This window comes from Lontra canadensis, unplaced genomic scaffold (assembly GCF_010015895.1).
Source record: "Lontra canadensis isolate GAN:19392208 unplaced genomic scaffold, GSC_riverotter_1.0 scaffold189, whole genome shotgun sequence".
NCBI lineage: Eukaryota > Metazoa > Chordata > Mammalia > Carnivora > Mustelidae > Lontra > Lontra canadensis.
The window spans coordinates 1,199,815-1,213,824 of NW_022631183.1; the positions used below are offsets into that span (position 1 = coordinate 1,199,815).

At 48.5% G+C, this 14,010-nt stretch overlaps 1 protein-coding gene across 1 annotated transcript in view; it reads right to left on the reverse strand.

Annotated features, from left to right (window-relative positions):
* Positions 1-12,475: 12,475 nt before the first annotated feature.
* The window catches only part of PFDN1 (prefoldin subunit 1), a 66,837-nt gene continuing 65,302 nt past the window's right edge, over positions 12,476-14,010 (reverse strand). The window contains exon 4 of the mRNA XM_032847513.1: positions 12,476-12,898. Within this exon, the coding sequence (XP_032703404.1) occupies positions 12,815-12,898 (84 nt within the window). The 3' untranslated portion in view covers positions 12,476-12,814. The remainder of the gene's footprint in view (positions 12,899-14,010) is intronic.

Below are 14,010 nucleotides of genomic sequence, written 5' to 3' on the forward strand. Positions count from 1 at the left end.
CTTGGAGCCTGAACAGAGACATTGCTCCTCAAGCAAACTGTGTCCTCTAGGGTGTCTTTTGGAGAGTCCAGCACAGATAACCAAGCATGTGATCATCCATGCTCTAGGAAGGCCTTTCTGAACAAGAGCAACAGTATAGACCCTCCAGGCTATATTTTCACTCCTGGTCATCATTTTCATATTTTTCTATTATCAATCTTTTCAAAGGAAACTTTAAATGTAACTCCAGGGGCGCCTGGATGGCTCAGTGGGTTGGGCCTCTGCCATCGTCTCAGGTCATGATCTCAGGGTCCTGGGATGGAGCCCGGCATCGGGCTCTCTGCTCAGCAGGGAGCCTGCTTCCCCCACATCCCCGCCTGCCTCCTGCTTGTGATCTCTTGTCAAATAAATAAATAAAATCTTTAAATGTAACTCCAGTATGGAAAACAGAGTATGTGGAATTGCTTTTGACAGGCAGGAAGGGACCATCACCTGCCTTTTTAAGGAAGCCCAGGGACCTGAGGAGAACATTAGGAAGCCTTCGGTCTTTCTGGATTTTCCAGTACATTTGGCAAAGGGAGATTTGGTGTGGATGGGTTTTGCCCTGGAATGCCTACAACATTGCCCTGCAAATAGAATCATCTGTATGTCACTGCTGGAGTGTTCTGTGAAGCTCTGGTGGGTGCTTGGTAATACCAAGTAGCACTCCATAGGAGTGCATTTATGTATAAAGGGAAGTGGGGAAGGGAAGGGGGAAATTGTTTTATTAGTTATTCTTGCACATTTTTGCATTTCTATAAATTTTACAGCGAGTTTAAAAAAAAGTGATGGGATTTTTATTAGAATTGCATTAAATCTGTAGATCGTTACAGGGCCTGATGAGTATCTAAGTGGGATTCCTTGCTTGTTCTTTTTTTAAATTATTTTTTTAGAGATGTATTTATTTGAGAGAGTGAACAACCCCTGGTTGCGGGGGTGGGCAGAGGGAAAGGGGAAGAATCTTAACCAGCCTCAATGCAGAGCAAGGATCCCAACACAGGATTCAGTTTCACAACCCCTAGATCACAACCTGAGCTGGAACCAGGAATCAGATGCTCAACCAACTCTGCCACCCAGGCGCGCCTGCTTGCTCACTCTCACGTGCTGTTTAAGCTTTAATGACACAAGACAGCCTGCTCTTCACTTGCCGTGTTGTGATTATTTCAGTTAAAGCCCCAGATTATGATTCACTATAGTGGTGTCTTTTGAAGTCTGGCAGGAAAGGATTTGATGTGATTATGCATCAAAACAGGTAGAAATGGCTGGGAAAAGACCACCAGAATGTTGAGGGGCTTATCAGGCAGATCAGCCTCCATCATTCCCAACTTTGGTCTCTGTATCTCCCTTCTGAGCGGGTCATAAGCGAGATCGTGTGCCATTAGCCAGCCTGCTCAGGGTCGTACAACTGTTGTGTAGTGAGCGTGGTCAGATTGTTTCTCTAGATTTTCCTTAACTTCTTCTCCTTGGCATAGCAGCCTCACATTTCTTTCTCCAAAAACTGCATCAGAAATACACTCAGAATCTATCATGATAAAACGAACTGCTTCCTCCCCTTTGCTGTAGTGTCATCGTGGGAGCTTCTCGTACTTGTTGACCCCTCTGCCCTTGGACCTTTACAGTGACATCTTCTCAGTTCACGCCCATGAACTGGTGGTCTATGGTCTGGATTGACAATCATGAATCTTCTGGTCTGAGACAGTGGTACAGACAGACTTCTACTGAAGTAGTGGGGTGCCAAGGAATCAGTTGTTGCTTGTATTCTCATCTTGTTTACTCCTTCCCATTAGTGACGTTCGGTCCCCTCCCTGTGCTCTAGAAGGTCTTCAGAATAAAAGAAAGATTGCTTTTTACTCCCCAAACTAAAGTAGAAACACAGGTTATTCTAAGATATCTTTCCCCCTCACAGTACATGAGATTACTCACTAAAGTCTGGTACAACAGAATTGGGACTGTCACCTTAGTAAACGTTTGAAATTCCTTTTTGATGACTTCTTTTCTTCTCACCAGATGAGTAGTTTTTGATTATTTCCTCAGAGAAAAAGATCTTAACTCTTCAGTTTTGTAAACTCAACTCGCTGAGCCCCCACACCACTCAAGCGGTCAGTCCTCTCAGCAGCTTGGGGCATTCCGGGGATGTGCAGGTTCCTACACTGCTCTGGCCCTGCGGTCCATGCTTCTGGACCAGCAAACAGGAATGCAGATGTTGCATCGCAACAGCTGGCACCTCTGTTCTCTATTTGTTTGACCATAAGCTCCAGAATGTCTATCAAATATGAAAGATGTTTGAAATGTACCATAGGATTGCTTTATTTAGGAAGCCTCATGATGAAGCATACCTGTTAGTAAATTGAGGTATTTTTTTGTCCTGTCCTAATACTACTCATCTTTGTCCTTATCATACTTTCCCGTGTTATGTCATCGGGCTATGGAAGAACAGAGCCAGCATCTCAGCTCAAGTGTGCCTGACTCCCATGTTGGTAGCAGGGATATGGGTCCTGGTTTTGCCCTGTTCTATTGTTGGTAATGGTGTGTGGGGGAGAACCTTTATTTTCTCTGTTACTTGAGTGGAGTGGGTCCCACTCTCCTGTTATGTAGCATGGTCTTTACTGCAAAGTACCAAGCATGTCTGGATCTCCAGCTACCTGTACCTCAACTGTCAGCTTCTAGCACTGCACTGAGTTCACGTTAGCAAAGTGGCATGAACTTCTCCCCTCTCTAGCACACACCCTGCCCTGTTCAGCCTCCTTGGCAATCTTGTTTGCTTCTGCAGCATCTCTGTTTGGGAGGTGGAAGGAGGAAGATGGTCTTTTCACTTGAATGTTCTATGACCATGGACAAAAAATGCTGTCAGCTCCCTTACTGCACTTTTTTACTTTTCCTAGACTGAAAAACAAGACAGGAGGGAGCTGCCTCTGTAAAGACACACTTGTCCCTAGAGAATTCAGTCCCTTTCCTGAGTTTCAGTGAACATGGCTACTGGACCTGCTGGAATTTTTAAGATTCAGTTGTGAGCTCATCACATTTGATTGGCTTTTTCTTCCCCCTTTAAGGCGTAAGGAGAAACACCTTACTCTTCAGTACCTAATCCTTGAAATGTGTACATTCCTTCCTCCCTGACCATCCTTTCATATTGTTGCATATCATGTTCTTCTGTGGACCTGTGTGTCTGCATTGTCTTAATGACGGCCAGAGATTCATCCCTACACATAGGAGGGTTTTCTTACTCTGTTTATCTAAGGAAATAAGATGTTTGTAAATAATTCCCCCTCTCTAGTTTCTAAGGGGTCTTACCAGCTAAAGCCCCATGTATATGCTGCCTCCCTGGCCTCCTGCTGCTTCTCTGGGTTGTCTCTCCTTTTCCTTGAGCAGCTTTTGCATTGCATGGACTGCCAGTGTCCCTGCTTTTGTCATCCTGTGACAGTTTGGGGCCAGTCTGAATGTAGATTGACTGAAGGAGCCCATCCACATACACACACCCAGAATAAGAAAACAGATTTCTGGTGGTTTCTTCTGTAAGACGTCATCACATTGTGGCTTCTACAGAAGTCCTCTTCCCTGATTCACTTTATGCAAGGCCCTGGGCCAAGCACATTATTTGCTTACGTTTTGTCAGTAAATCTAGGCTCTTAGATACTACCCCCCCACACACACACACCTCCATATTGCAGTGAGAAGACTGGGACACAGGGAAGCTTTGACTTGTCCAGGGTCACAAAGACAGCCAGTGGCAGCATCAGGATTTGAACCTGGGATACTGCCCCTCTGGAGCCCATGTACTACTACTAAGCCTTAGAGAACAAAGTCACCCCTCTTCCCCCCACCCCCAGGAGGTACCTTGTTCTGGGCGAGCATACCCACCTTCCTGCCTGAGGACTGCCAAGTAAATACTGAGAAGGACCCTGAAATTCACTCTGCCTCCCAATTAGCTGCTGAACCAGGTCACTCTGAAGTAGTAGACCCTAAACTGTCTTAGGGACACACACTGAAACAGGACAAGGACTAGATCCTGCCCTCCAACCAGACCTTCAATTTCAAGGGAGAACGGGCCTCAAGAGAAGGGAGGCCTTTCACCCCTCTATACACAGCCACATTTCAAGTCACGAGCAGCCAGGCTACTGTCTGATTTGGTCAGCCTGATCCCCAAGGCAGTTTCATGTGCAATTCTGGCATCCAGGATGTTCTCAACTGTCCCAGTGCCTACAACCAACTCTGTCTTAGTTGTCCTGGCAGGTCTAGCCCAAGGATGGGGCCACAGGAGGTGGTGGCAGTGCAGTCCTACTTGTCATAATGGCACAATGCGCCAAAATATGCTTGTTTTTGTTGTTTATGAAAAAAATCTTATCATGTCTACCGTTTATAGGACTGACTGGGGGTGGGCAGGGCGAGCACACAAACTGGCTGATCCACAAGAGGTTTGGGGGCCAGGGAGACTGGGTCTTCTTAGACCCTGGTCATATCTCTCCAAAGGCTCCGTCGGTTTTGTCTAGCAGCTGTCCCCTGATGGTGGCAGCTGCATTCATGGAGATCTCAGAACACCCACCCACGTGCAGGTCGGCACCTTCTCACCTTTTCCAGACCAACCCACATAAACACCTGGCACCTAAGGCCTAAAGAACGATGGTGGGCTTCTTACTCAATTGGGTGGCAGTCAGTAGCTGCATGAGTAGGGGTGAACTGGCTGGCCAGCTCCCAGACTCTTGGACTGGAGTGTGTATCTTGGAACACTGAAGCAAGAGAGAGGGACAGGGGCTTGGGAAACATGGCCTCATCTGACTCAGTTTCTCACAGTGCGGCCAGAGGTAAAGCCGTGGGAGCAGGAAGCATAAGGAGCAGCGTGCAAAGTGGGCCAGGAGGCCTGGGGAAGGTGTTGAGCTCAGCCCAGCAAAGGCAGCTGCTGTGGAAAGACCAGGCCAGACTGTGCTAGCATTATGCCAGTGCTGCCCGCTCCAAATCCCACCTGTGTGTGGAGGAATAGGAACGTAGAAGGCTCCCCATTCTGTCCTGCTTTTACCCTTCCCACCCCAGTGAAACTATGCCCCTTCTTTGCCCCCACCATTTCTGGCCACCCGTCACCCATCTCTCACCCCCTCAGCATACGTACCTGGTACTCACAGGCTGCAAGAGCAGGTGGCACAGTGGTCCTGCCTTTAGAACGTCTTTCCTCATCCTTGTAGCCCCTTGTGCTGAATAATAAATGATCCCACTGCACATACACGCCACGGAAAGCTGAAGGGAGTTCTCCACAAGTCGTGTGCTCTCCTCTCTAACACTTGCATGGAAGGAACAGGATCCAACCCTATGGCTGTCTTGAGATTTTGCTAACTGCTAAAATGCTTAAAGATCTGCTACTCCCTACCTCTTGTCTGAGCAGGAGGAGGGCTGTTCAGGCATCCTCTGATACCTCCTGGAAGACTGGCTTTCTTCGAGTCTTGGATTCTCAAGACTGGGCGAGGGCAGCTGAGCACAGACTAGTCGGCTCCTGCCTCTGTCAAAGCCATCACCTCTTGCTTCTTGCTCTTACTTCCTGGGGGCTCCTTTGGCCATGGCGGTCTTAGCCGTTGAGTAGTCCTGGGTGCCCGTCAGTGGTGTGGGCCGTGAGAGGCCAAGGGGCAGCCTTCTAGTTACTGGAGCATAAAAGCCCCAGACATCAGAACTCTAGGAGGCCCCAGTCTTCTCCTTATTAGCTCTCCTGGGTTGGGACTGTGTACAGGTGCACACACAAATAGAAAGGGCTGAGTAGTAAGGCTGTAGCACCACTTCATAGCACTTGATGAATCATTTAAAATGTCTGAGTTGTTCAAGCGAAGGTTTCAGGTTCCAGGGTAGGGCTGACTGAGGTATTGGAGCCTGCAGCTGAGAAGCCCTCTGCTCACATTTCTGCAGGTCATCTCTGCCCTGGCCCTTCTGCTGCCTGGCGCCCACATGCCCACTGCTGCCCAGAAGCAGGTTTCCAAGTAGCGCCTGTAAACGGCACTGTCAGGCTTGTACAACACAGTAGCCCCAGAACATGGGGCTGCTGGCTAGGGAGTCTGGCCGTGTGGGTTGTAGTGGGCTGATAACTATGGAGAAGACCCCAGGGCTTGGTAGGCAGGTAGTTGGGCACAGGGGGCTGCATGCCTCTAGTTACCGAACATCTGTTGTCTCTCCTTCCAGCACAGAGGCAAGACAGGTTGGTGGGAACTTCTCCCAGGAGCTGCTCAGCTCCTTCCAGAGCTGCCCAGCACCCAACACTAACCTAAGTCTTTCTGACCTAGTCTAGGTTTTTGGGTCATACCTGGGTGCACGTACACTCCTCCCTGAACATTCCTCTAGCTCCCTTCTCTCTCACACCACACATACACACTCTTTTGCACTTGCATGCACATGGCAAACTCTGAGGGTCGTTGTCAAAGGGCTATCTGGGAATAAGCAAGACCTGCTGGTGAGGGGACCCTTGGAGCTGAGCCACCACTCAGCTGTAGTTTTCTGGGAACAGAGTCCCTCCTTGCATGTGGTAGAGCAGAGGTTTGAGTTTGGTGGTATTGGCACTGAGACACCAGACACGAACGGGCAGGGCAGGACTTTTGGCTGAGGTGGCTTTAAGCCCATCCCGAAGGCCTTATCTGTGTCCGGCGGGAGCTGGAGCCGAAGCTGGCCACAGCGGGGCATTTGATCTCTAAGGAGCTCCATCAGAGCAGCACCTGAAGGTAGGAACCTGCCTCCCCTCCTCGGCAGATTGCTGACCTACCTGGAAGGGCAGTGCCTCTCCCACCCCCACTGTTCTTCTAGCCCCCTCCCCACCCACCCCCCTTTTAAAATGAACATGTAATGTATTATTTGCCCCAGGGGTACAGGTCTGTGATTCATCAGGCTTACACAATTCACAACACTTACCATACCATATACCCCACCCCAATGCCCATAACCCAATCACCCCATCCATACCCCCTAACCCCCCCTCCCCCAGCAAACCTCAGTTTGTTTCATGAGATTAGGAGTCTCTTACGGTTTGTCTCCTTCCTGATCCCATCTACCTACCGGTAGGCAGTTTCATTTTTTCCCTCCTTATCCCCAGGACCCCCTGCCCTGCCTCTCAAATACCTCATATTAGATCATATAATTGTCTTTCTCTGATTGACTTATCTTGATTAGCATAATACCCTCTAGTTCCATCCATGTCATTGTAAATGGCAAGATTTTACTTCTTTTGATGGCTGCATAGTATTCCATTGTATATATATACCACATCATCTTTATCCATTCATCTGTAGATGGACATCTAGGTTCTTTCCATAGTTTTGTATTGTGGACATTGCTATCAACATTGGGGTGCACGTGCCCCTTTGGATCACTACATTTGTATCTTTAGGGTAAATACCCAGTAGTGTGACTGCTAGGTAGCTCTATTTTCAACTTTTTGAGGAACCTCCATATTCTTTTCCAGAGTGGCTGCACCAGCCTGCATTCCCATCAACAGTGTAGGAGGGTTCCCCTTTCTCTGCATCCTTGCCAACACATGTCATTTCCTGACTTGTTAATTTTAGCCATTCTGACTGGTGTGAGGTGGTATCTCATTATGGTTTTGATTTGTATTTCCCTGATACCGAGTGATGTGGAGCACTTTTTCATGTCTGTTGGCCATCCGGATGTCCTTGCAGAAATGTTTGTTCATGTCTTTTGTCCATTTCTTGATTGGATTATTTGTTCTCTGGGTGTTGAGTTTGATGAGTTCTTTATATATTTTGGATACTAACCCTTTATCTGATAACGTCATTTGCAAACATCTTCGCCCATTCTGTCAGTTGTCTTTTGGTTTTGTTGACTATTTCCTTTGCTGGAGAATTACAGACCAATATTCCCCACCCCTTTTTAAAGTCTTTTATTTTGAAATAATTTTTAGACTCACAGAAGAGTTGCAGAGATACTAATTTCTCTATACTCTTCATCTTGCTTTCCCTAACGTTTAACATCCTGCATAACCATGGCGCTTGTCCCCCTTTATGCCCTGCTTGCTGGTGGAGGTCACTTGCCAGGAAGGCCTGGGTATGAACACGTGTGCTAGAGTCCCAGGGCTCCCGCTGGGAAGGCAGTACTGCTGGGACTGCTTCTGGGCACATGAGTCCCCGGGCCTCAGGCAGAGTGGGCTGCCTTCCAGCTGGCCAGTCAGCCAGGAGCGTGTAGGAGCTTGTGGACAGAATGACCTAGTGGGTGGGAGAGTAGGTGAGGAGCAGTGAGGACCCCAGTGATGGGTGTGCTGGGGAAGAGGAGGCCATGTTGCTCAGTGCAGCAGGTACCCTCTGGAGGTGTAGGACCCCAGATCCTACTGGTAGGCAGGCATCTAGAAACCTAAAGTTGTATGCCATTCCACAACCCAATGGTGGGCCTGTGAGGCCTTCCTCAAGAGCCTTCTTCTGGGCCAGTCACCTCTGCTTGGGGTGACACAAAAGCAAGGAAAACATACATCACTCCTACCTCCAGACCTACCCTTCCCATACCCTCTCTTCCACCCCCTACTTTTTCAGTAGTCTGCGGGTAGAGGTTTCTGTTGTCACCTAATGGAAAGAAAAAAGCCCTTAGGGCTCAGAAGATTTGGTACTGCAGGAAATAAGTGACAGGGTTTCTAAGGTATGCAGAGAACTGACACCCCCCTACCCCAGAAATGAGTCTGACACAGCCTTTTGATTTGAAGTCTCCCATCCTGTAGCCAGATGGACTATTTCTAATCCTCCCCCACCACTCCCATAAGCACCGAGAGCAATGAGCTCCGAGTCCCCATTGCCCCAGGTTTCAGTTACTGTCATGTGAAATAAGTCTTAGCAAGGGCAGCAAGGAGAAAGGTGTTAAAGGAAGTTCTCCTGATGAAGCTGCCCATGGTTCCATGGTAAAATGGGAGGGAGGCACAGGGAAGAGAAGCAGTGTCGTATGGGTATCCTGATGCCTATACCACACGGTTGTGAAGACTGAGTGGTATTATATAGGCTTTTGGCACAGGTTCTGGCACATTTGTGATCTCAACAAATGGTAGCTTAAGGAGGCTGCGGGACCTTTCGCATAGCAACCAGGTGGGGTCTCAGACCTAGATGAAGCAGGCAGTTTCTATAGAGCGGGCAGGGGCGAGGGCCCTTCTGGCAAGTAGAATACGTAAGGAATGATTCTTGGGTGTGTGCATTCTGTTTTCTTTTTCTCCCTGTCTGAAGCTGCCCACAGCAGGATGAAGGGAGGCTGGGGGCTTGGGTAGGTCTTTTGACAGAAAGCAGCTGAAAGCCCTCGGGTAGGGCTTTCCTGCTGAGGTGACCCCAGGGCTTTGGACTGTGCATGCCTTTAATGGGTGGGGTGAGGGCTGCCTGGTGAGAGAATGGTCCTAGAGCACTTTCAGTCCTGTGGTCTTCCCAATGCCTCTTTTATCCCAGTTGGCCCTGGGCAAGTCTAGCTTGCCAAAGGCCTGAGTTCAGACCCTAAGCCTGCCTCTGGGTGGTTATGTATGCTTGAACAAGAGACTTAACTTCTTGAAGCTTTACATTTCTTACCTGTGAAATGAGTATGATGGTAGTATCTATGTTCAGGTGCTGCTGTTAGAGGACTAAATCAGGTAACCTTATCAGGCTTCAGAATAAATGTCTTCTCTTTCACTAGGATTCCCTGGGACTGGGTCTTGTCTCCCAGACCTTAGAACAATTTTGCTTGTGTTGCTGAGTGGCGCCAAATGAAAGCAGGCCGAGTTGAAAGCTGTGCCACAAGAAAAGGGAGGGGAGGTCTGTGGAGGGTGGCTGACACTGTGGGACAACTTGGAAAAGCTCACTACTAACCCAGAGTATTCTAGCTACTATACCAGGCTTCAGAGAGAGAAGTTGCCAAGAGAGGAGATATAAAAATAGATACACAAAAATAGAACTGAAAGAAGACTGCCATAGGACCAATTTAATTTATAAGATTCATGTATTCATTAACTTTGAAAAACTTTAAAATCCTTACTGCTTATAAATGAGTTTAGCAGTGGTGGTGGCTTTCAGATTTTCTTAAAAGGGGCCACAGATCCTCTGAGACAGAGGTTGACCATCAGCCATTTCAAGTATGTGCTTACCGGAAGGAAGGCTGATGACGGCCACAAGTCAACTGACTAGCGAAGGGAGGTTGGGGTCCTTCTTGACCTGTGGATTTGTGTAGCACTCAAATTCCTTAATAGAGCACTTAGCCCTGACAGGGCTTAGATTTCCACCTCCATTCTGAGAAAAAGCCAGGGCGCCAGGCTCTAGCCATCCCCCTCACTTGACCAGTGACCTGACGTGTGTGTGCAGAAGTTAAGAGGTTGGGGACACTGTGATAGTGTGCATTGCTCAAGTTTGACAAACCAGAATTCTTGGTTATTCTCTTAGGGCCTGTAGTTCCTTTTTAGGCGGCTTTGGAGGGTTGGTGTGGGGGGTAAGCTGGCCTAACTGTATCTGAGGAAATACCAGTAAGGTATAGGGCATAGTGCTGCCTGGTTTCTAAAGCAAGCAGGGCTCACCAACTTTGGCAGGCAAGAAGTGTCCATCACTATCCCTTTGGCTGCCTTAGTGTGAGGCCATCTTGTTGGTTCCCTAGTTACCTGTCCCTGTAGGGGTAAAAGTCCTTAGGAGGAGGAGGAGCAAAAGTAGCTGAGGAGCTAAGCCAGCTTCCTCCAACACAGTGAAAGGCTGCACCCAGTCTGCCCAGTAGCTCTCACTGCTGCAGCCCACCTGTGGTCTGGGAAGCACTGGCTCTGTAGGGCCTGGGCTTTGTGCCAGTTCATTCTCATCCTCTCTCTCCAGTGTATGTGGTGGAAGACCAAAGAAGGGAGGACCTGGGCCCATCCACCTGCCTCACAGCCTGCTGGACTGCACTCTGTTGCTGCTGTCTCTGGGACATGCTCACCTGACCAGCCCGGCCTTCCTGTCCTGCCAGTTGTGCCACCACCTTCAACAGGTGTGCCTGCCCCATCTCTTCTGATTGCTGAAATAAATGAAAATGACTAGCTCTGCACAGACACTTCTACCTTCAACACAGTGGGATTCTAGATTAGCAGGGGTTGCACTGCTGTTTAATTCAGTGACTTTATCTTTTTAATGTATAAAATCCATTTCTTATTGGCCTTTCACAAATGTGCTAAATGACTTTTATTTTTTTGGCCAAAGGCTTAGTTATAAAATATGTATTTATAATTTTAAAATTATACATTCAAGGTAGTGACATGATGTAATACCACTGAATGATTTCTCTGCTAACACCCTGTATGTTTCAATAAATTTGTCTAAACCTCAACTGCCTGAATAATTCCAGAAAGAACAGAAGCCCTGGAGCCACTGTCCACTATGACGAGGAGGGGGTCTATTTATGCTTTCATTCCACTGCAGGTGGGTGCTATGAGGAAGGCAGGTTCCACGGGGCCCTCACCAGACTAGCATTTTCTCTCTCATCCCACTCAGAGACAGGCTCACCAAGCTACCCAGAGCTAGGCCTTCTTTTCTGCTGCCCGCCCCCAGCCTTCATCCACACACACAGGAGAAAGGCTGTCACAGTACAAGCCAGACAGCCCATCTCAGCTCTGGCCGCAGGGGGGCGCTGAGCCACCGTAACAGAGTCCGATTTCTCCCAGCTGGAGAGGCTGGCAGACAGCTCTCGGCCTGCCCACTTTCACTCTGAAGTGATGATGTGCTCAGCAGTTCACTACCAGTTTTCTTTAAAACAAGACCTTATTTTATCCATCACCTGATTCTGTGGAGTAAATGGTCCCACAAGAGCTGATTTCAAGCTACCAACATGATGTCCTGAACGCAGAGTTGGGGAAAAAAGCACAGGAGTGCACCATTATGTAGTACTTCCATCCAGATACAATAGACTGTCAACATCAAAAACATAGATAATGGCCAGATTTAGTAATTAGGAAGGGATAAGTTCTGCATATTTATTATTTTAAATACAATTTAATTGTATATTTACCTAACTTAATTTTTAATGACAGTTGTGTTTCACAACTGGCTTAAAACAAAATTCTAACACTTGTTTTAATAATTGGCTCTCACCAGCCAGTACAAGCCAGCTCCTGCACACCACTGCCCCTAAGCCTCTAGGAGCCTTAGGATTGCAGTGTCCACCTCTCTGACACTGGCCAAAGGGTTAGACAGCCACAGAGGTGCTGCTGGTTTATTACTGCATTTTCCTCAGGAACATTTGTGAGGAAGCAGGAGGGAATCTTTAGGCACACTGCCACCAAAGTTACTTAAATTCAGCTATGCCCTGGTCTCCTTCCTTCCTAATCTTCATGGAGGCTCAGAAGGTGAGGGATTTATTTACTCAAAGGAACAGAAAGGGAAAAAAGAACAGGAAAGGCTCCAATAAAGAAGGAACAAAGCCAAAGCTCTGGAAGAAGACAGGACAGGAAGGAGCTGAGGTTGAAAGCTTCTGCTTCTCGGGTCCTTGGTTTGCATCCTTCAGCTTGAGAAAGGCAGACTTACTAGAGTGGCTGGGGGAACAGATGCCTTTTATTGGTCTAAGCAGCGTAATGAGTAATAGGCTTGGGCAGAGCTCCCCTCTCTGTCCTGGCTCCCATCTTCCCTCTCCTGGGAGTTGGTGATTCACCCCTAAGGGAGAAGAGTGTTCTGGGTAGGGCTGGCAGACAGAGCCAGGATAAAAAATACAGAGTTGGGATCTGAAAGGGGATCAGGGTGAAGTAGAAAACACAGGGTTACCAGATCATCCAAATAAAAAGTCCGTCAGGGTAGAAGAGAGGCGGTTTCCCCACATGAGCCCCTCTGCCCTTGCCAGGAATGGGAGGGGGCAGGAAGCTTCTGCTAGAGATTTCCTACTGTGCCCTTCGTGCCATCAGCATCTCCCGGATGTTGTCCTCAGCTTCCTTCACACTCCGCTCCAGGTAGGACTTCTTCTGCTGCAGTATGAGAAAAAAATCAAGTGTTAGGAGGTATGGGACGGTTTGGCAAATGCAGCATTTACAGTCAATGGTAATGGCTTCTCCTCAGTGTCCACCTCTCTGACACTGGCCAAAGGGTTAGACAGCCATGGAGGTGCTGCTGGTTTAGTGACTTCCAATAGCGTATTGTCTCTACACACACACCTGCCCAGAGTGCTCCTCTCATCCCACCCACAGGCCTGAGTGGGGAGGAAGAGGTTATTCAGTGCAGGAAGCAGAAGTGCTCTGTGGAAGGCAGCTGTGCTCTTCCCCCAGGAGGAAGTGGACTCAAAACAGGCGTCTCAGTACATGAAGTTATACCAGATAGACAAAGGCCAGGAAATTCCAGGACAAAGCTCTGGCCCCCCTAACAGTCAGTCTCTCAAGGTTTTCCATGGCCTGGGCCAGGCGCCTATAGCCACCACTGCTGCGGAATGGACAGGGTACCAGAGGGTTCTGCTCTGTCCAGTGAGAGGACAGGCTGCATGAGTGCTAAGAGGTTGTAACATGTCTCACCGAGGCAGATGAGTCAGGCTGAAATCTGCTTTTCTAATGAAACCTCTGCCTGCCAGGAATCCAGGACAGTGACACACTGAGTAAAACAGACCTTTTGGAAGTTTACCTCCTACCCCATCTGGGTCCTAAATTAAAAATCTCAACTTAGACAAAGAACTTTAACTACTTTCAGGAGCCACATCTGGGCCAGGATTACAAAAGATTAGTCAAAGGAAATGATGTCTGTATCTGCCCTGTGGTCACCCAAAAAGTATGGTGGCTTCACCACTGGTCCCTGCCCTGAGGACAGAGTTGTGGCTGCATTCCCACTTAAGAGACATGAAATGAGGCTCCCTTTTTGAGGAATACTCAATAGTCCCCTTTCTAAGGGTCCATGTGGCTGGGCCACACTGTGGCCAGGCAGCCACGCAAAGCCTAGAGCACTGGGCAACCCAGGAGGAACCAGTGCCCTTTTCACTCAACCCGACCTAGCAGCTGTGGGTTCACTGTGACCACGAAAGTGCCCAGATGACCTGGGAGAACCAGGGCAATACTGGGCCAGAGAACAGGTGAGCAGTCTGGCCTGACAGGCTCTC